General features: G+C 38.9%; 2 protein-coding genes across 3 annotated transcripts; one reads left to right on the plus strand and one right to left on the minus strand.

Moving 5' to 3' along the window:
• Positions 1-1,353: 1,353 nt before the first annotated feature.
• On the minus strand, positions 1,354-6,973 carry LOC102289268 (asialoglycoprotein receptor 1-like). Of its 2 annotated transcripts, none has more exons than XM_042228806.1 (7): positions 6,769-6,973; positions 6,325-6,399; positions 4,164-4,280; positions 3,221-3,616; positions 2,974-3,134; positions 2,746-2,858; positions 1,354-2,650 (listed from the first exon to the last, which is right to left on the minus strand). In XM_042228806.1, the coding sequence occupies exons 1-7, from the start codon at positions 6,833-6,835 to the stop codon at positions 2,521-2,523; spliced, it is 1,059 nt and encodes a 352-aa protein (XP_042084740.1). In that variant the 5' UTR covers positions 6,836-6,973; the 3' UTR covers positions 1,354-2,520. The 2 variants fall into 2 exon arrangements, with proteins under 2 accessions (XP_042084740.1, XP_042084739.1); XM_042228805.1 differs by having other exon boundaries at positions 4,164-4,289.
• Positions 6,974-7,915: 942 nt separating this feature from the next.
• Positions 7,916-15,865, plus strand: nes (nestin). Its single transcript, XM_005944348.3, has 4 exons — positions 7,916-8,928; positions 9,855-9,979; positions 11,709-11,782; positions 12,434-15,865. Exons 1-4 carry the CDS (start codon positions 8,098-8,100, stop codon positions 15,250-15,252), a joined length of 3,849 nt encoding a protein of 1,282 aa, XP_005944410.1. The 5' UTR covers positions 7,916-8,097; the 3' UTR covers positions 15,253-15,865.
• Positions 15,866-21,556: the final 5,691 nt, after the last annotated feature.

Here is a 21,556-nt window from a genome sequence, read left to right on the forward strand (position 1 = left end):
ACCTCTGTCTTTATGTCACAACTGCCCAACACATGGTGTTCCACCCACAACAGAGAAAATGCTGGATCCAAAGCAGCTACTTTAAGGTACACTGGATCTGAAAAGGGGGCAGTGATCCCATCTTCTGCTCTAGACATTCGCACACTGATAAAGAGTCCAAGAAATCTTTTGTTCAAAGATGCTTGGAGACTCCTGACCAGACCACTCAGGAAACAGACTTGAGGCTTCAGTTTCTCAAGGTGGTGATTGAGGGACAGCACAGATGGAACAACAACACTGATCGTGACTATTTTCCCACTTTGTGTCAAATCTGTTGCGTCTCCAAAAGGCTTCAAGATGTCCACCATCTCCTTCAACAGGGTCCACTCTCGTGTTGTGAATAATAACTCCTTGTGCCCAGCCATTTCAAGAACAGCGCAGAGTTTTAGATGTTCACATTGGAGAGCTGCATTTACTTGTCTCAGTGTTAAATTCCATTTTGTGATTACAGCAGCAGGGATCCCTTTCTGGTCACCTTCAAAAACATCTTTGAATGTTGTGCTTGTGTGCAGTAGAGAGCTGAGCTTAGATAACTTTGAAAGTGAAGGAGATGCCACTTTGGTCTCTGACAAACCATCTCTCACCACCAACTGAAGTGTGTGCGTGCAAACACTGCAGGCGCTGTGTCTTTGCCATAGCAGCACCTACTGTTTCCTGATCTTCCAAAGGTTAAATCGTGCCAGAGCTCTGGATCATCAAGATGATCACCGTCATCATCATCATGTTCCTCAGCTTGCTCAGTGGGGAAGCACACAGTGAATGCTCTCCACATATTGGCAGCATTGTCACTAATAATTTAGTCTTGTTTATCTTTGATGTTGTATTCATCACATATAGCTTCAAATTTCTCACAGATTCTTTCACCAGTGTGTAATCCTTTGAAGTGGTCAAAGGCCAGCAGTTTGGATTTCCGCTGCATCCTCTCTGTCTCTTTCTGTATCCAGTGCACAGTGATACCAAGGAAACCCCTCATCCTTCGGTCCGACCAAATGTCCACAGTGACTGAAACATGATCGGTCTCGCTCAACTGAGTTTTTAACATTGAACGTCTCTCAGCAGCGAGGTTCTCTGTTTTTGATGTAATTGTTCTGCAACATACCGGACTGTATTTTCTGTCAACTACTGTCAGAAAGTGCAGAAAATTCTTGTTTTCCACAATAGAAAGGGGCAGGTTGCAACCAATAATCAAGTCACTTAAGATCTCAAGATGCCAGCAACAAACCAAACCTAAACCTAGTGCAGCCCACTTAAAAACCATAAATACCAGCAGCCCACCCAAATCTTAAATCTTCATTCTAATCAAAAGAAAGAAAGTGATGTATTTTCCTGAAAAGTTTATTCAAAAACATAAACAACACAGGCTGTTGGTTATCAGTTGTTAATGTTATCTAGCCATATCACACAAACTTCAATGAAAGAACATTAAATTTAGGTCAGAATAATGAGTAACATCATAAACCAAACACCTGATATTAGCAGTTTTAATTTACTTTTACATAAATAAATAAATGTATATAAATCTATAACTGTACATGCTTGTGAGTTATTTCAAACTGAATTTCTTTTTTTACTGTGGCCCATCTGCAGTACTTTGGAAGCCCACCAAGGGGCCCCGGCCCACACTTTTTGGAATCACTCATCTACCTTAACTGGTTTGGACCCTCGTATGCTTTCAAAAGTGCTTTAATTCCTCTTAGCATTAATTGAATTCACATGTTAACATGTTCAGTTGCTGCTGTTTTGTCAGCTGCAAAAACAAACACTGCAATGGAAGAAAAGAATTCATAAAACTATAATTCAAGGAATTAGATTAGATTAGATTAAATTTGTCGAGATGAACAGAATCAACTTTTGGAGAGATTAAATTAGACACTGGAGGTGGCTGCTCTTTTTTTCTATAAAAAAACATAGTAAATTCACATGCACCTCAATAAACAATATTTTTTCTATGATTTTATGTTTGAAAAGAATTTCCATTATTCCCATCCTATCTCACTTTCTTGAGCCTAGTCTACACATACAGGCATGTGTATGATACAGTGAGAGGTATGATATTGTGTTTGGTTAGATGTGAGGACATTTATTGAATCAATGCTTGTGTCTGTTATTACTGTGGGTGACCTTGGTTCTTTGGTTCTGGGTTGTTACCTGCTCAATTGCAGATGGGTCACATGTTAAACCATTTATTTATAACCTCCAGGCTTTTAATAGATCAGATGTGCTTCGGTAAAACGTCAACTCGTTTTTCAGAATTAATTTTAGGAATCAAGCACATTTTAACAAGGTTACAGACGGTAACTGAAAACAAGGACCCGCAAGATTGTCTTGGCATTAAAACTATACAAAAATCATAAATCAGTCTTCACATTTTAATATTCTATTTATAAATTACATTAATTTTTTTTATTGATATTAACATCAATATTAATATAGTAGTTTCTGAATATCCAGTAGTCTTCTGAAGTATTTACTTTGCAGCATTCAAACAGACAAAGCTTTCTTCTTGCAGATCCATTGGTTCTTCTCATCACAGCTGACTGATTTAAATCCTTGGTTTTGGAGAGAGATTGCACAGTGACCATCAGAAGGAGATGACTGGTCGATCCAGGAGCTGAGGAAAGTAACAAATTTGCTCAAGGTTGATGGACACTTGTACATTGTAACTAATTTATTCCAAATTTGGCAAATATTTTAATTGTCTCTTACTTATTAGTCAGATTCCTTCCATCCAGCCACTTCCATTTCCCATCTTCAACTCTCAGGCCAATCCAGTATCCTTTGTTTTCATTATTTTTCCAACTCTTTTCACGAATAATTTTCTGAGAACAGAGGGGAAATGATCAGAGATATTTAAATACTTTGCTTAAACCGCTGACTGAGTTCAGATCTATTTAACTAAGTCTGTAATAAAGAGTCTCTCTGTGCTGTCATTACCATTTCTTCTTCATTAATTGCAACAGCCAAATCTGAAATCTTTCCTCTGCAGTCTTTTCGAGCTTCTTCCCAGGTTTTCCATTCACCTTGGTCAGTATTATTAGTTGCATAGCAGCTGGAATTTAATTCCCAGCCCTTCTGACAAGCGTTACACTTTCTGTCTGCAAAGATGGAGATCAATTAATAAACATCACTGCATATTGCTGTTAAATTTGGTATTATTGTAGGTAATGTAATTGGAACATACTGTTATTTTCTCGGGGACAGTAGGCATCAATGCTCCACTGAGCTCGACTAACATTGAGCTCATCCCATGGTGTCGTCATCTGTTGCGTTTGTTCTGTTAGGTTTTTCTTCTCTGCCTCCAGGTCCTCATTCTGAGTCTTCAGCTCCTCATTTTTCCCTTTAAGTTTCTGGTTTTCTGCAGTCAGGTTTGTCACCTCTTTATCTAAGACATTAAAGACTTGAGTCAGGTTGTTCATCTGGAGTGTGAGCTTGCTTTGGTTCCTCTTCAAGTCTTCATTGTCTGAGCTGAGTTGGTTGTTGAGTTTTGTCAGGTTATGATTGACAGCATTTAAAGTTGTTTGGTTTTCTTTCAGTTGGTTCAGCTCAGTTTCATCAGTCTCATAAATTAATGTGACATCTGCAAAATTAAAATTAGTTTTTTAGAATATGGTGGATCTCAATTTATTTATTTATTCATTTATTATCATTTTACTACTGTTTAAAGTATTTCCTCTTCTGTTCTAATTAAACGTTTTTAGTTTAGTCTTTTTTAGATTTATTTAAATCTTTTAGTATGAATTAAATCCACTCAGATAATAAAAAGTATAAAATGCATTTTTGTTGGGAATTCATTTTTTAAATGCAGAGTCCACAGCTACATTGGTTGTGTCACCAGTTACAGCATAAAGACTTCCCCTATGACTGCTGTTGTATTTCCTTGTGTATCACCTCACCTTAAAACCAATTATGTTACTATAGAACATTTCCAATGTCAAATAACAGCTTTGTTTGGGATAATTGTATCTTTAGATACATTTTGAAACATTAAATTGAATTAAATGAAACATAAATTGTAAAATATTGTTTAGCATAATTTTCTGTGAAATTTCTTGCTAACAGATCTGCAAAATCAGAAAGAGAAAGTACCATAAGTGTGACTATTGTATGAATGTTTTCATACTTACGGTAGACACTGACTGCTATGATGCCCAATGCCAAAATTATACAAAGCGTGCCCAAACAACAAGCCAACTGCTGATAGTGGCGACATCTCCGGTTTGATTTCTTGTCGGGCAAGAATTCTGCAGAAGCTAAACAACAGATAGAAATATATAAGTTTAGCTTTCTGAATAATTTTAAGTTTTATAAGTTTTATAAGTTTTATTCAAAGTTACAATTTGGTTTTGTTTTGTTTCCTTTTGTCTCACTGTCTCACAGCAGAAAAATACAAATCGCAAAGGTTTTGATGAGGCTATCTAGAAAATTTTCTGTAATTCATATGAGGCAATCAAACTGTTAAAAGCACTTGTTTTTAGACTTTAAAAACAGAATAGTTAGCTTTTAATAATGCACTTCATAAGCACTTAATGCTAACTCAAAATCTCAAGTTTGTCAGACAAATAGGCTGACACTTCCTCATTCTTTAAGGAGTTGGACTTGATTATCACTTCTTACATATGTAACAACAAGAATCCTAGAATCTCAAAACTACATCTACATAAATCCAAATTGAAGGGAGGTCTGAGTTTACCAATATTCAAACATTATTATTGGGCTTCAAATGTACAAGTGCTGACCTTCTGGCACCAGACATTCCCATCATTTAATCAGCTTAGGCATTTTGTCCAACTTAACACAACTTTTTTAATGTGCTCCTGAGCCCTCCTTATTCCAAACATCTGATTTCTACAATTGTACATTTGTTTGATGACAGTGTTGAGGCGTGGATTACGAGGGTAAGAGACGCTTGGAGGGATGAACTGGGTATAGAAATATTGGAATCAATGTGGGACAAGTGCTTATCCAAAATTAATTCCTGCCCTTTTAACAGTAGACATCAATTAATACAACTTAAAGTTGTCCATCAGCTACACTACTCCAAGGTTCGACTACACAAAATGTATTCTTCAACTTCCCCCATATGTGACAGATGTAAAATATCAGATAGAATACTGGCTCATGCTTTATGGCATTGTCCCTCATTAACTAATTTCTGGTCAAGCTTATTTGATTGGTACTCTAAAGCTTACGGAATCTTTGTCTTGCAGTTTTTGGTTGCATACATTCCAGAACTATTCCTGCAACTACGCGGGTACCAGTCGATCTTGGAATGATGGTTGCGAAAAGACTTATCCCAAAGGAATGGAAGTCTGATGTTCCTCCCTCCTTCAATGTCTGGCTCAATTACATGCTATCAGTCATACAAATGGAAAATATTCGATACCTACAAACTTCTGCAGTAAATGTTTTCTCAAAATCCTGGACTCTGTTTTTTAATTACCTTGGGAAAGCCCTGGTTATATGAACATGTGTCATGGCGCTGTGGTTTCTCTGTTTGTTACAAATGCATGATATTTGATTTACTCTGGATACTGGTAGTTTTTATTATTACTGTGCTATTGCTTGTCTTCTTGCCCTGCCTTAGCACCTGAGCTGTATTTATTTGTTTGTTGATGGGGTTTTCTATATTGGAAAATTAAAATAAAATATTGCAAAAGAAATGTTTTCAGTTGCATGGGTTTTCATTTGACTACTCACCATTTGTGACAGGAGTTTGTTCTGTTGCCTTATTTTGCACCTTTACTTCATCATACAATGTTTTCCTTCCTTTTTAACTGAAAGGTTTAAAAATGAATTAGTAATCACAAGTTATCAAATAACAGGACATTCTAATGCTTATTTCATTATTTGGACTTAACATTACAGTATCTTTCATCCATGTTTTCCCCCCTGTCTTATAACTATTGCCTAAGAGGAAGAAAGGATCAACTGCCTTAAAAACCTTTAAATATGCTTCATTACATTCTTCTGAAATCTTTTTTCATTTTTTGGTCACATTGTATTCTTCGGTGCAGGTTGCTTAAACAGGAAGTGAAAATATTAGTGTGTGTCTTCACATCCATTATACTGAAAATATTACATAAATACCCTGAGTTGATTAATCTCTTTTTCTTTTGCTTTTTCTTTCTTTTCAAATGGACCAATATGGCAAGGCCGGGATGGTCCACTTGGTAGAGTGAATCCATTGGGCATCTTTCTTGGCCTTTAGACAACAATTCTGATGGCAAAAGAACCAGGCGGGGGAAAAAGAAGAAATGCTTTCACGTTTTTCATTTGACTACTCACCATTTGTGACAGGAGTTTGTTCTGTTGCCTTATTTTGCACCTTTACTTCATCATACACTGTTTCCTCCTTTTTAACTGAAAGGTTTAAAAATGAATTAGTAATCACAAGTTATCAAATAACAGGACATTCTAATGCTTATTTCATTATTTGGACTTAACATTACAGTATCTTTCATCCATGTTTTCCCCCCTGTCTTATAACTATTGCCTAAGAGGAAGAAAGGATCAACTGCCTTAAAAACCTTTAAATATGCTTCATTACATTCTTCTGAAATCTTTTTTCATTTTTTGGTCACATTGTATTCTTCGGTGCAGGTTGCTTAAACAGGAAGTGAAAATAATAGTGTGTGTCTTCACATCCATTATACTGAAAAGACTACACAAGTACTCTGAGTTTATGAATCTCTTTTTCTTTACGCAGTGCATTTGAAAGGCTTAACTTACCTTCTGATCTTTGTTGTTGGCTAGGTTTAAATACAACTGATGAGTAGTTAACCTCGTCCTCTGCCATCCTTACAGTCTTTCTGTTTGGTTTTTTGTGACTCGTAGACAGAGAAGAGTATTGTATTTGAACCACAGGGCATACATGAGAGAAGTTGTTTTTTCCTGAGTTATGTTAAGTCTGTTTGTAACACCAACTTCTGCTTTTGGCTTTAAATGTAATTTGCATACATGTCTGGCTGGAAGAACCTCAAACACTTTACAGTGTGATGAAAAGATAATACTATTACTGTGAGCGGTGAATATGTTGTGAACAGATACCTAATGTGTACCTTAGACTTAAAATTTTGATTTTATATAAACTGTGAAGCAAAACAATTCAATTTATCGTCCCTCTGTGCTGTTATTAGTAGATTTATTTCCAACTTGGCCCATAGACTATATGTTTCTTCCTGTGGTTCGGCCCAAGAAATTTTTTTCTGGCATCGGCCTAATTATGATTTCTTGTAGATGGTGACAGGCTCTCACTATTTTGTAGCTGTAGAAGTTCATAGTTACCAAACCAAAGCTTGATTCAACTTTTGCTTACACACACATTTTATCTTTGATCTTCCTTGTTCCATAATAAGGTTATGGATTTCATAAGCTCATATTATTTTTGCATTATCAGGGTTAACGATTCATATACGTCACTGTGAATTTAGTCAGATTTATTTAAAGAAAAATGTGTATTAACTGTTGGTTAGGGTTTTCAAGATCACTTGTTTCAGTCTGCTTAATACTGTGAAGTCTAAACTAAAAACGTATTGACACTGAGTCCTTTAAAGGTTTAAATTCCTGATAAAGTGGGATACAGAGGAGAGGGAAGTATGGAAGGTTCCATGGCTCAGCTCAAATTCAGCTGGAAAAAAGTGCCAGTGGTGAAAGAGTTAATTTTATAAATTAGATCACTGCTTCTCTCTCTGCCCTTTCACTGCTATATCCACCCCTGCTACTCCAACCCTCTATCTCATTTCATATCTGCTTTCCTTCATCCCACTTAGTCACTCCATCCATCTTCCTCTCCTCTCCCCTCCCCTCCTCTCCCTTTCCAGCCTTGAGTCTCCTCCCTCTCCACCCCCCTCCCCTTTTGTCCATGTGCCCGGCCCCTTCATTAAGCCTAGTATGAAAGGAAACCCTCTTGCAGACAGTCACATTTCAGGGGTCTCCTAGAAGCCTCACTCTCACGCTGTCTCAGGCCTGGATACAGGGATATAGTCAGTTGCCAATTTCTAATCAGCATACCTTTGAGTGAGGCTTCAGTTTTTCATATCTCTTATTTTTAACACTGACATGGAGCGCCACAGTTTACAAAGGACCACCCACACCAACCACCTGGGTGAAGAGAAGCAGCAGATGCTGAACCTAAATCGACGACTCGGGACCTACCTGAACCGAGTTAAACTCCTAGAGGAGGAAAACATGCTGCTTGCAAAGGAGATACAAGCTATGAGACACAATAATCAAGGTGCTTTGACACGCAGAAGAGGCCTGGAGGAAGAGTTGCGGCAGGCAAGACTGGAAGTAGATGCAGTCTGGAGAGATAGGGTCCTCACAGAGCTGGAAGTTGGCAAGTTGACTGAGGAACTTCAAGCGCTGGACTTGTGGAGACAGAGGGAGGCTGAAGAAAAAGTGAAGGCCAAGACAAAGCTGGAGCAAAGCAGGAAGGAGTTGGAGGAGGAACAGAGGGCACAGATTTGGCTTAGAGAGAAAGTCAACCAGCTGGAGCATGAGATGAGACTCCTGATCCAAACACATGGGGAGGATGTAGCCCACCTGGAAGCCACACTGACCCATTCTAGAGCTACATTATCTTACACATTTTCTCAAAAGGGCAACCATACACCGAATCTCCTTCAGCTGGGGCATGAATACTCTCAGAGTGCCACCACAGCATGGCAGGAGGCAGCAGATGCTTATCAGGACCAGCTGACTCGGTTAGAGGAGTCACTTAACCAGGCCAGGAGCCGTTTGACCCAAGTGGGCCAGGAGAAACGTGAGAGCCAGCTGAAGCTCCAAACCCTGGAGAAGGAGATCATCTCAGCTCAGGAAATCAGACAGCATCTGGAGAAAACTGTTGCCCAGCAGACAGACAAATACAGCCAAGAGATGCAGCAGCTCCAGGTGAGTGAAACAATCCATACATGTTGGGATGCAACAGTTATTACAACAGTTGCAATAGTTGAATGTACATGATATTCAATCCAATTATTACCCTTTGAAACTGAAAATTGTTCCGCATATTCACACATTAGGCAACTTCTGACTGGTTGGAAAAGAATGCCAACAAAATCATTGGGTGTTGGTTGTGAAATATGCAATAAGTCATTGTGGTTAATGTCACAGTGTAAGATAACAAATGGACAAAGCACAGTGGAATTTGAACATGTGACTCGTGACAGCTGGACAAAATAGAGTCTGTGGATATCTACTGTCACTACATTTGACTAGCCATGTCCTAAGAGATCAAATACTCAGTAAAAAGAACAAGAATACTAGATACATTTTATTTGAATATAGATTTTCCTGGAAATATTCAAGGCCTCCAGCAAAATACGCAAGAAGCTCCACTAAAGGCTTTTGGAAGCATTTATGAGTCCTCTCCCCCCCAAGGGATTTTGCTCCCTTGGCATCCACATTTAATATGCTGATGAAATGAACACATTTGGTTATGAAAGCAACTGGGGGCTACATATTTATAGGCTGGGGTTGATGGGATTAGTTCTGGGTCACAGTTAGGTCTGAGGGGTGAAGCACCCACACTAAATACTTTTTATGGCATTTTTTTTCTCCCACTGAGGTCCCAGATCACTAGCAGGCAGTTATATCGCTTGTAACAGTGTGTAAATCTAAAAGCACTCTAGTGTGATAAGTAAAACAGGTTGAATAACTTAGATGCAGTAATAATAAAAGCCTGTAAACAACCCACCACATATAACAAGCAAAAGAACAAGGAGATTTATTCCTGCTTAATATAGCACAACACTGAATTCTTTTCCAATGCTTTTTTTAACCTCTTCCTTTTCCTCTTCTGCTTCCTGTTTTGGCAGGAGCACTTGGAGTCCTTAGAGGTGGAGAAGCATGAGCTTGGTCAACAGATCGATCATATCATAATGGAGAACCGAGGCCTGACGCAGCTGAAAATGTCTCTAGGTCTCGAAGTAGCAACATACAGGTACACTGAACTGCCTGTTGCACTGTCAATTCTAAAGCACCCTTAACACTTATTTTTCTACCTGATAGAAGAAGTAGAAGCTAAAGTGTACTTTACCTTAGAATTTTTTTTACTATTTTTTTCACGAGTGTGTAATGTATCAAAAAAAATGGGTTACTTTGCACATGGAGTATCTTTCAAAGTGAAATAAAGTTTGTCTTGTGTGCTTCAGTAACAGAATATAAGATTAGTGGTTACAAAATTATCATATTTATCTCTGTCAAATTTATTGTGAGTCATTATTTCATTAGCAGTACTACCTGATTTCGCAATGCCACTATTGCATGAGGTTCACACAGTTTGCAGAAGGTCTTCTGTTTTATTTATTAATAAAGAGACTGTCTAATGCTGTGTCTGCCAGCCCCCCCTTTCTTCTGTATTATCTGTGGCTGAAGATGCTTCATGCTCTTTGTGATTTAAAATGAAACATTAGACTGATCTGCATACGTTTTCTATTTAAAGAAGTCGGCCTGTGCATTGACTTAGACGTCCCGTATCCAGGTTGCTGTTATATAGCATCAGTGCTTTACAGTGCAATGTAAAAACTATATTGCTTCACCAGGTAGGGTGATCTGAAACACTGAGCTGCTTGATGTCAGACAGTTGGGGCTGCACCTTGCAGTTGATTTTGACTTGCTTAGAGGCAAGTGCAGCTTCATGTGTTTTTGATAGGTGTTCGAAGAATCTCACTAAATGGCTAAATTATCATATTTCCAAAATCAGTTTTCAGAAAGAGTCTTTGTCTGTAAATTGGTTATTAATGCACAAAACAATTAGTGTTTTTGCTTTCCTGCAAAACTAAGAATGAACCAAACTGACGTGGAAAAAATATGATTTAAAGATTTACTTAAATAGGTTTTGAATTGCAAACTGACTCAAACTCCACATGCATACAGCTTAGCTATTAGCTCAGTTTACCATGTAAACTATGAGTTGCATGATTGATTTAACCCACTTAGAAGCTCAGTAACAGGGTATATGTTGTCTCTTCCAGTAGTTAAAGAAACTGACAAAGGAAAAGATGCCCGCGGAGGGAGCAGCCTGTCTGGAAGGTCATTTCTTTGAAGCAGCAGCCTCTGTTGCCTTGAACTGAGTAACTTATCCATTATGAAGCTCTATAGCCCACATCCCCACCCCACCCTCAAAATATTGACCCTCACCCTGTAGTGAGAAGCTACCAATTTCTCAGCTATGGGAGTCTAGAATTACAGCGTAGGGGAGCAGATGAAGAAAGGACATTACTAGAGGACAAATCTGAATGTCATTTATACCATGTTCAATTGTGATTCTATGCCAAAAAGAAGAAATTATTTTGTAATAGAGCTAATTATTTAAGTATGTGTTGGAATGGAAACAACAGTGATCCAAACATGAGAATGGAAACAGTTGTATTAGTGCTGCATGGGCTGCTTGTAAAATCTGCTGTCATCGTATGTGTGTTCATGAGAGTCCCCCCTGTTGTTGTGTATGTGAGGAGGTTTGTGCACTGCAGATGGCTCCTCAATGGCACTGCCTTTCCTTCATTACCATAACAACAGACCTCAGTCTTTTCTTTCTGCTTGAGAACAGCTAGAGTCTCCCTTCGCTCCTCTTCCCACCCACAGCTCAATGTGCAGCATCATGTTTGCATCCTCCAAATCTTATCCGGGAACCTCAGGACGTAATTGTGTCTTGTTGTCCATCTCCACAGAGCTTTGCTGGATGGTGAAAGCCTGAGGGGAGACGTGTCTGTGTTAAATCAGCCAAGAAACATTTCCATCACAGGTAATTAAAGTAAACTGTATTAACACATCCGCAGCATCATCACCACGGATTTTACCTCTGGCTTGTTTAGAACCACAGCATGTCACATTAATCCTCTTGCTTTTGTCCACTCTTCTTACTACTTTAAAACTCATCCTTTCTCAAAGTATAGCTGAAATTATTCTAAGTAAAGGCTCCTCAGAGAGGGAGACATGTTTGATTCAGTTGTAATCGCGTTAGTCTCACTGGAGACTGGTGCTGGTGGGGGGGGGGGCTTGACTAAAAGGGCTGAGGTAGGCACTTTGGGTCTTGTAATGCAAGCCAGCTATGACAGTCCCCAAAGGTTATTGAGCCATATGGCTTTGCTTTCCAGTAACTTAGACAGCAGAGAAAGGAAACTGCGATCAATATCTCCCCATTAGTGTCCAAACCCGGTTGACAACACACAATACACATTTAATGACGCATTGTAGATGCCAGTTTTCCTCAGAACAGTACACACACTGACTAATGTTTTGTGGAGATACCTCAGCATGTAGAAAAACTGTCAGGATTAAAGGATTAGGTTAGTAACATTTAAATGACACGTGTTGAAATGATTGTTGTACATCATTATTATTACAGTAGCTAAGGTCATTGTGTATTCATGAGCTGCGCTCTTGTCTTCCACAGATGCAGTTTTCAGTTCTCAAGGGGTTAAAAAGAATTACCAGACTCAGCTGTCTGCTAACCGCAAAACCACTTCTCTCTCATCAATTCGCAGCATAGCAGAACCAACAGTAATGTCTACCACTCTATTTTTAAGTAGAAAACCTGTAATGTCAAATGAAACACCAAAGACTTCAGAGAAATGTCCTGATGCAAGAAAGGCAGAAACATGGGAAACCCCTTATCCAAAAATAATGCAGGATGGAGCTGTTGAAAATTTCAGACCACAGGAAGTTTGTGAAAAAGTCACGTATGCTGAGCCTTTGTCGCCTCCTAATGAGCCAGAAACTAATGCTAAAGCACCATCAGGGGACGAGGAAGCAGACTGGAACGATGTTGATGTTAAATGCTCTGATGAAAGGCCAATTGTTGAGTCAGTTGTCAGTTGTCAGGTTGAATCTACCCTCAGCACTGAGCAATCCTTTAATGATGAAGTTGGCCGTCACCAGTTTACAGCACCCAGATATACACCATATCATGCAAATTTGAAAGAAGAGCCCAGCAGTTTCCCAGATGAGTCTGATGAGGATGTAGCTTTGTTAGGGGAAGCTGAAGAGCAATATAAGCAACAGGATCCACTTGATGCATGTGTAAGGGAAGTGTGTACAGGCAAAGATACAGGGCATATTCAAGAAGAGAGTTCAGATTCTGAAACAGAGGCAGTGCTCGAACCGACACCCGAATCCAGGCCTAGCAGCCCAGAATCTCAATGCGTTTTTAACCAAGCTGTTGATAAAAATTTAGATGAAAATGTTACAAATGATGTCGATCCAACTGAAATAAAACAAGAAATAAGTTGTTCTATGATAGAGACAAACCAAATGGATGTCGAAGATAAATTATACCCTGATGGAGAAGAGATGGATACATGGGATAGTGTAATAGAGAGGAAGACTGATGTAAAGAAAGACGATTGCATTGCAAATGATGAAGTAAAAGGACAACATGCTGAACCAGAGGAGGACATATCAGCAAGAGAACAAGTGAATGAGCAGAAAGGAAGCATTATGCAGGATTTTGCTACAGTTGTACAGCAAGGCAACATTATGACTTCTTCCCTGATTGACAAGCAAGCAGATGACCAAGAGCATGCATTAGAGCAAGAACTCGTTCCACTTCCTGATAATGAAGGAGATGATGATGATGAAGACTCTCAAAATGTTTCCATGTCTTGGAAGACTGAGGTGGAGGGTGACAGTTATGCTCAGGATAACACTCTGGCTGATACTCGTCCTCTGATCCGATACAAAAGCGATGAGACTGATGCCAACACTCAGGCGTCACACATGGATGAGAGTGAGTCCAGTGAAGGTGAGCAGGAAAAAAAGATCGGAGAGACAGGAACTGGAACGTGGAGTGAAAGCAAGGCAAAGAAATTTGGAACAATGGAAGATCTGTGTGAAGAAGTTGAGGGAGAAACAATGGATGATGAATATAATCTGAGTTACACTCATATCAAAGATGGGGATGATGATGACGGTACAACTGTAAGTGAGCGCGTTATCCAGGTGAATGATAAAGAAAGTGCAGAAGAAGGGATCAGAGATGGCCGTGAGGGACATTCAGATGAAGAAACTGAAGAACTAACAGAACACATGGTACCTGCAAATGTAGCCTATGACGAAGAGTTGGAAACGGACAAACTTGTGGAGCAGGAATTAGAAAATCTGTGCACAGACAGCTATAGTGCTCACTTTGCGCAGCAGCAAGACGGCGACCAACTGCTATACACGAATGACGAGTCTGACCGTGAGATAACAGAGGAAGAAGAAGACATGTCTTACTGTGAGACTGGAACAAAGGTGAACCATGAACTTGTATCTTCCACTACAATTATAGATCAAACTTCTGAAAACCCAAGTGTCAGTGATTTGGCGGATATGACGCATCACATAGACACTGTGGATGTAGAGGACATCCACTATGAAGATCAAGAAGTGAAAGATACCCCAGAGAAAAGAGAAGAAGAGGGTGGGCCTAATGTGTCCATGGTGACGCATGCTGATATAGCAGAAGATCAGTCTGGATTTAGCAAATTTATGAGCAGTCCTGAGATGGAAGAAATCAACAACTCAGTGGATCCAAATTCTGTGTTACTCGTGACAACAGATGAGGAAAATGTGCAGGATATGGCAGCTCAGGATGAGGTAAAAGATGCTTTCCCTCTTGAAGTTATCGGTCAGTCTCAAGAACAAGATGAGAGTGATAAAGATTGCCAGGAGCTTCCTGAAGCTGAATGGGAAGTTCTAGGAGACCCAAGAGAGGATTCTGAAGCCAGGGATGAGATTGAATATGATGATAAATGTCAAAAAGTGCCAGAAACCACAAACGAGGGTGATGTTATACACCAGGAGGAGCCCCTTGAGATTCCCAATGAAAGTACAGCTGATGAAAATGGTATTTTTAAGGCAAATGATCCAGCAAACAATGGGCTCAATGGTCTCTTTTCCTCTGGCATAAAGAGTGACTTCTGGGTGTCCTCCTTAGAGAGCGGTGCCACCGGTGAACCAGCTGATGCCTGCAATGAAGCAGCTGAGCAAACTAATGAGAATCTGGGATTTGTTGACAACCTAGTCTGGGAGATTACAAAAAACCAGAATGCCTTTAACGGCAAGTCCAGGGTGGATATTGAGTCAGCGCTCACTACTAAGAGCGAGCACGAACAAATGGATAAACAAGTGAAGCAGGTGTTGGGTAGAAATGTTAGCGAGGGGGAGTTGGTTCATTCTGAGGAGTCTGAAGCTGAAGCTGAATTGTGGTCATCTGGAGAGGAACCAGCATAAAATTGTGTGAAGTTTTAGATGTAGTGTTAGTCAAAAGTGTGTTTTCTTTAAAACCAAAGTTGTGCCTTGGTGCGCTCCTTAGTGACGCTAACCACCAATGTGCCAATTCTGTCTACAAACATACTGAGCATTTGCTGTGTTTCACGTTTTCCTCATTCCTAATTGTTTAAAGGTTTCAGTCAATTAGTGTGCATGCTGTGGAAAAAGATTGGGGGCTTTTGCATGAGGGAACGGCACGATGAAAGAACAAAGAATGTCATTTGAAAGTCAAAGCATTTATTGATTGTTTGCTAATCTGATTGTACTGACTAGTGGGAATCAATAATAGCAGAAGGGTAGAATTACTTGTCGAGCTACTATTCAAAGAAACGACAGGCAGCTAGTGTTTCTGTTAGTGAGTTATTTCATTTAACTAGACCAGAGTTGACTTGGTGCATGTTTTACACATGTAAAATGAATAACTGGTGGTAAAATGGCATAAATCAGTTTAGATAAGCAGATAGTTGTGTTTGTATTTGGCTGATCTCAAAGAATAAAGGTTTTTCCATTCATGAAAATATATAATACACTACGGTACAGTTCCAGTTCCAAAATAAACAATAGCTTCTAGACATTCTGTCTTGTTGTCTTTTTGAACTTATTTGCTTGCACAGTGCCCCTCATCCATGCATTTAATTCCACATCACAATGACATTTTTTACTGGTGTAAATATACTCCTACTTATCACTAGTAAAGGTTAAAGCTAAACTGAAATATTTTAATGGTCAAGTTTGTTTTTGGTAAACATTATTAACATCTTATTACCGGTAGCCTTTTCCACACAACTCAGTTAGCACCTGAATTTATTAACTTTTTACACATTTTTACAGAACCTTGAAAGCCAAATTATTGCTTTAGAACAATAACATTTCATTTTACATGCCTGTCTTTTTTTACTCGTTATAGAACGACAGGGACAGTGTTCAGCTCTCTTTTGGTTGTCACATGTTTAGTTGAATATGTATAAAATCTTCCTGTAAGCTAGAATCCAACATGAGAAATTAAGCTTTTAATAACAAATAAATGACCAGTAGATTTTATTTGGGTTTAAATCAGATCAAACAAAAAGCTGTTTGATGTGAATGAGACAAGCCTCTCAAAAGTGCTGAACTTTTCCTTTAGAGTACAGCTGTATTCTTAAGAGAAGGTCAAGAAAAGCAGCTGCTTGCCACCTTCCAGCAACATCCATCTCCATTTCCTTTGGGGTTTGCATAGAAGAAGGGAGTAAAGCTCGTATGTGCCTGGACTTGGCAACAGCCCAGTTTTCACTGACCTCGAAGCAGGCGAGACAACAAAGCACCACCGAGGCTCTCCGCAAGCATGCAGCCATCCCATGAGGCGACCAGGGGAAAAGTACGAAAGAGAACAATGTATGACCTCATCTCCTCTCCTTCACAACCCCGCCCCCACTCCCCCTACCCCCCTCATGTCTTTCATTAGTCAGTTTACCGAACAATGATGGCTATTTCAGTGGGTGCTCGCCTCCTCACTGCCCATATCTGCCCAATGGGAGATTCAGTTAGGAAGGAAACTGCGGACGGTTGTATTCAGGATGACAAAGCTGAAGAGCTGGAATGGCATTACAGCAGCTGTCTGGCATGCTCCTATTCTCCACCCATCAATAGAGCTGTTCTACCAAAGACATTCTCTCTTCAGTCACTAAATAAAACTAGAAGAAATGTATTAATCTGTTAAGAGGAGAACAGCAAGAGCAACTACACATAAGCTGAGACATTCGCTAAATGGAGTTGATTTGGGCTTGTGTCCCATCTGTGCATTAATTTCACTTATTTCACTATTTCATTATTTGAGATCTGTTACAAAGCTATTCACATAGCATATAGTTTTTGCTATTTGATAACTACAAACCACATTATGTTTAATAATTAAAATGTGACATATTGGTATCTCCCCTTTTTAAATTTTGACATTGCACATATGCAAATGTCTGTGTAGTTAAAGTAAGCCTGTCTCTGTTTTCAGATTTGAAGAAACTTGGCACAAATCAGCGGTGACCACTATTCATCTTCGTGGTTGGATTTGTCTTTTGATGGCAGCATGAATCATTATATTCCTTGGCAGCTTAACATAGAAAAACCTTGTTGCTGAGGGTTAAACATACTGTCAACAACATGTGTATACTCCATTCCAAGTTTTGACTAACAAGCTCCCTAGTGATCACAATCTGGGCTACTAATGAAGTATTGTTGTGTTTGAGGTAAGTTATCAGCACAACTACAACATGTTTGGGTACCCCGCAGACCATAAGAAACACAAAATACTTTTAGAGCCAGTTGTGGTGGGTTTAATTTGTGCTGTGTTCCAGTTTCTTGCAAACTGAACCACAGGTACTTTCTCTGGATTTCTGCCATAATTTTATTCTCTAAAGGGCAACTACCTTAAAGGAATACATACAATTTGAGTGAAATTCTTTGTTAGTTTCAACACTGGTAACCAAAGGTCCAGCTGTGACCAATTATTGATTATTGGTCACTGTTGATTAACATGGGGGAGGTGTGTTTCTACAAATCCATTATAAGAGAATTGAACTCTTTGTGGTAGTACTTGCACACATGTGCCCCAGTTGTCATCTGCTAACCACCATCCATCTCCATTGATTTACTCTTGATTGGTATGAATAATGGAGGAGCCAGCTACAGAGCCAGACTGAGAAGGAAGAGGTTTCTCCCACTTCAGACCACCTTTACATCATGAAAGACATCATGGACATATGAGCCATATAGCCTAAGTAAACAGATGGTGCCAATGTTAAAGTCCAGCAAGAGATAAATCAACACTCATCCATTGTGTCACATGCAGCTGTCTTTAAAATAAATGCATGAGACACAAGCCAAAGAAATTCAAGTGTCTGTTTTCTGAGGTCATAAATTTGCTTTTCAAATTCAAACAATCAATTTAATATTGCTATTAGATATTGAACTATGCTATCTTTAATTTTATCCTTAATCAATCCCCCAAATGGAAAATGGTGATGTGCACAGAGCGTTAACTTGCATAGTATCAAAGGATGTCATCAATAATATCAATGAATAGTTTTTTTTCCTCTGGGGACCATAAATATAAGCACTGAATCTTGCTCAGTTGTGAGATGTCTTGCTGTGTTATTCAGTGCTGAATTAATTATCATAAAACAATGAAAAAGGTGAAACTGCTGGTTCAGATTCTCAACAGAGAATCTCTCACCCACTTTACATTTTAAACACTTTCTCTACGCAGTTGTTTTTTTTATTGTCACAAACTAAAGAAATATTTGTCCTGTTAACACTCAGGCCACTGACCTCATAACTGTAATTTATTAATGTGCTACAATAATTTAGAAACCAAAGCTAATTTGCTTGCAATTAGTCTTACCTGATCATCACATAAAACATAAACTAAACGCTTAAAACACAAATCCCCACACGTCTCTGACAAGCTTAAAACCCGACAACTGAATAAACAACAAAATCATGTTACCGTCAGCAGAGATGAGTTCCAGCATGAACTTCCTGTTAATTAACATATACAACAATGCCTGTATGCAAAATTTAAATGGTAAATGGACTAATTCTTATATATGATGTTATATAACATGTTTATACTCTGAGCACTCAAGGCTCTTTACACAATTTGCCTCATTGGAGAGCAGAATGGAGCAGCCAGGGATCAAACTACCAACCTTTAGTAGATGACCTGCTCCACCACCTGAGGTAAACCTACCCCACTTATACAAGCTAAAGTCATGCAAACCAACTCCTTAAACCCAAAATGCAAACTCAAGTTGAATGTTTTTAGCTGGGTGTGGTCAGTATTGTGCTGCTACTTCTTGTTACACTTCTGGAGATTAGACCATGCACACTATGTTAACTTTCTATGTTTTGTTACATTGACTAACTCATAAGACCCTCTAAAGCCAATATTATTAGTAAGTCATTAGGTTCTTGTTGCACTCCAATGATCTATTCTTTATCTCCTCTAAGTATTACACTTGTTTTTCATTTTCTCCACCTTGTTCCTCTAAAACAAATATTCCATATGCATCTCAACCCTGCTCTGTCCTGCCTAAACAGAAGCATCTATCTCTGTGTGGACAAGGCTTAAAGACTCTTGAGCATATTATATCACTATCATATCCTACCTATCAAACCATCAGGCTCCAGGCAGTGTTAAAATAGAACAGAAGTTGCACCGCGCTGTGCAATCTGCTGATGACAGCTGCAAGTTGCTTTAATAATCTAGGATGAATGAGACTGCAGGAATGACACAGGAATCAAAGCTCTAATCCTCCACGAGAACAATATTAGCAAAAGTTGTGACCTGTAGTTCTGAGTTCATATTCAGCTGGTTGAATAGTAGTAGAAGCTATTGTAGTCTTCACAAAATGACAGATTCAAATGTCCATTCACTTTTTAATAAAATTATATTAAATGCTTCAGAAACCATTTAATGTGATCTCATCTGATATTATACATATATACAAGAATTATACAGTCCTACAAATTACATCCATATCTCCATATTCATTTCATGTTTCTATGAGTTTATTATTAGATATTATAATATTTTATGTCCAGTTCAGCGTTAGGTGAATGAGGCGTAGGCAGAGGAGAGGTGGTTCAGTTCCTCTATTGATATAGCTTTGTGTGTTTCTGCCAGATGTCCACACAGTAATTCAGTTAGTGCGCAGAAATGAAGTTAGACTTTAGCTGCCCGACAGTCCACTCCCATAAACACAGAGACACATATAAGAGGTAAAGGGGAAGAAGCTGAGTCATAATTCTTTCACTTCTCATTTTCTGATCAACCTCAAATTACACTCTGAACACAAAATTTAAAAATCCCACGTATAGTTTTTTTTACTATACATATTCAAATCACACAGTGAACAGTAAGCTCTAGAAAGACATGATTACAGTCAGAAAATGGCTGCCTTCATGACTCAGCAGTAGGAAGTGGGGTGGTATGTCTCGCAGACAATGCCTGGACTGTCCAATATGACTTTTGACTGATCTGTCTGAGGGCGTGTGTGGTTATTATTAGCAGCCTCTTGAGCCAGGAGAATATGAGTCTATCTGAGACATGCACCTGATCATTGCAGTGGACAAGCCAGCTGAACGTGCCAGATGACAGCCTGCGGTCAGTTCAAGCAGTCCTGAGTTGGGTTGGTTGAGCAATTGTGTGGGTATCCCCTTTTTGTCTCACATACCCAACCAACTATTTAAATGTCTTTTTGTCCTGAAGCCCATTCGTAAGAAAAAAGGAATGCTACGACTAATTACAGACATCACTACTCTACCCCCTGACAGAAAAAGCAGGCTGTGATCTTCCTCTTTATCACTTTAGTGCTTGATAGTGTACCCCGAGATATTACCAGGATTGTTGGGCTGTACTGTACATTCACATAAAGAAACATTTTAAAAAACATATTTAAAAAGAGAGAGAGAAATATCCATATTGGGGTTTATAAAATACACATTTACTTGGTTTGTACAAGCATGGTACTATATAGCAGCAATATTAAATACTGGCATAGTTTCTTTAACACTTTGCTTGGTACAAATTTTTGATGATTTCATGTTAATGTGAACTAAAATCACCTTGTTGAATCTATGCCACAAATAATTAAAGGAATTCTAAAAGCAAAAGAGAATCCATCCCATTATTAGCAATGTGTACCTCATAAAGTGTCCAGGGAATGTAGCGATCTGTTGTGCAGACCTGTGCAGACTGGATTTCTTCAAAGTGTAGAACACTCAGGCTTTTCGAGTGAGGAACTACAGGTTTTGGCACTTCTGCGATTGCGTCATTTATCCCTCAGGTTTATTTCTTGAAAAGAAAATACTCAGAAAAAAGTTCATGTTGGCATGTTTTCACGTTGAAATCATTTGAATTCGTGGGCACATTGTGATCTACAGTTACATAGCTACATGCAAATGCTCCTGAAAGCAGCTGTGTAAGATGCTGCTATTCATCGAAAGTAGCTCCACATATTTGACCTGGCAGATTTTTATGCCAGATGCCTTTCCTGACACAATCCCCAAGGGAATTGGATCTCCTCTTGAGACTGAAGCAGGTGTGTTTTTGTTAGGCGAATGTGTGAATCCATACAGTATGGCGCCACCAAGTAGCATTATTGCTTTCCAGATACAGATGTTAACACAAATTGTTAACTGTGGGATATATATGTGCAAAGCAACAGCTGACTATGGATAATATAGACATGTGTAGAAACATTTATTTAGCTGTATTGTTAATTTCTGGCAT

Source organism: Haplochromis burtoni, unplaced genomic scaffold, assembly GCF_018398535.1.
Source record: "Haplochromis burtoni strain Fernald_Lab_line unplaced genomic scaffold, NCSU_Asbu1 Contig_352, whole genome shotgun sequence".
Classification (NCBI taxonomy): Eukaryota; Metazoa; Chordata; class Actinopteri; order Cichliformes; family Cichlidae; genus Haplochromis; species Haplochromis burtoni.

What these genes read in the sequence shown, in the direction of transcription:
- LOC102289268 (XM_042228805.1), bottom strand. Translation starts at nt 6,835, where the DNA reads ATGGCAGAGGACGAGGTTAACTACTCATCAGTTGTATTTAAACCTAGC. An exon ending in CTGTCCCCGAGAAAATAACA is followed by an intron (nt 3,135 to 3,220) that starts GTATGTTCCAAT and finishes CCATCTTTGCAG; the next exon opens with ACAGAAAGTGTAACGCTTGT. An exon ending in CAATTAATGAAGAAGAAATG is followed by an intron (nt 2,859 to 2,973) that starts GTAATGACAGCA and finishes CTCTGTTCTCAG; the next exon opens with AAAATTATTCGTGAAAAGAG.
- nes (XM_005944348.3), top strand. Translation starts at nt 8,098, where the DNA reads ATGGAGCGCCACAGTTTACAAAGGACCACCCACACCAACCACCTGGGT. An exon ending in AAGAGATGCAGCAGCTCCAG is followed by an intron (nt 8,929 to 9,854) that starts GTGAGTGAAACA and finishes CTGTTTTGGCAG; the next exon opens with GAGCACTTGGAGTCCTTAGA. An exon ending in CTCGAAGTAGCAACATACAG is followed by an intron (nt 9,980 to 11,708) that starts GTACACTGAACT and finishes CCATCTCCACAG; the next exon opens with AGCTTTGCTGGATGGTGAAA.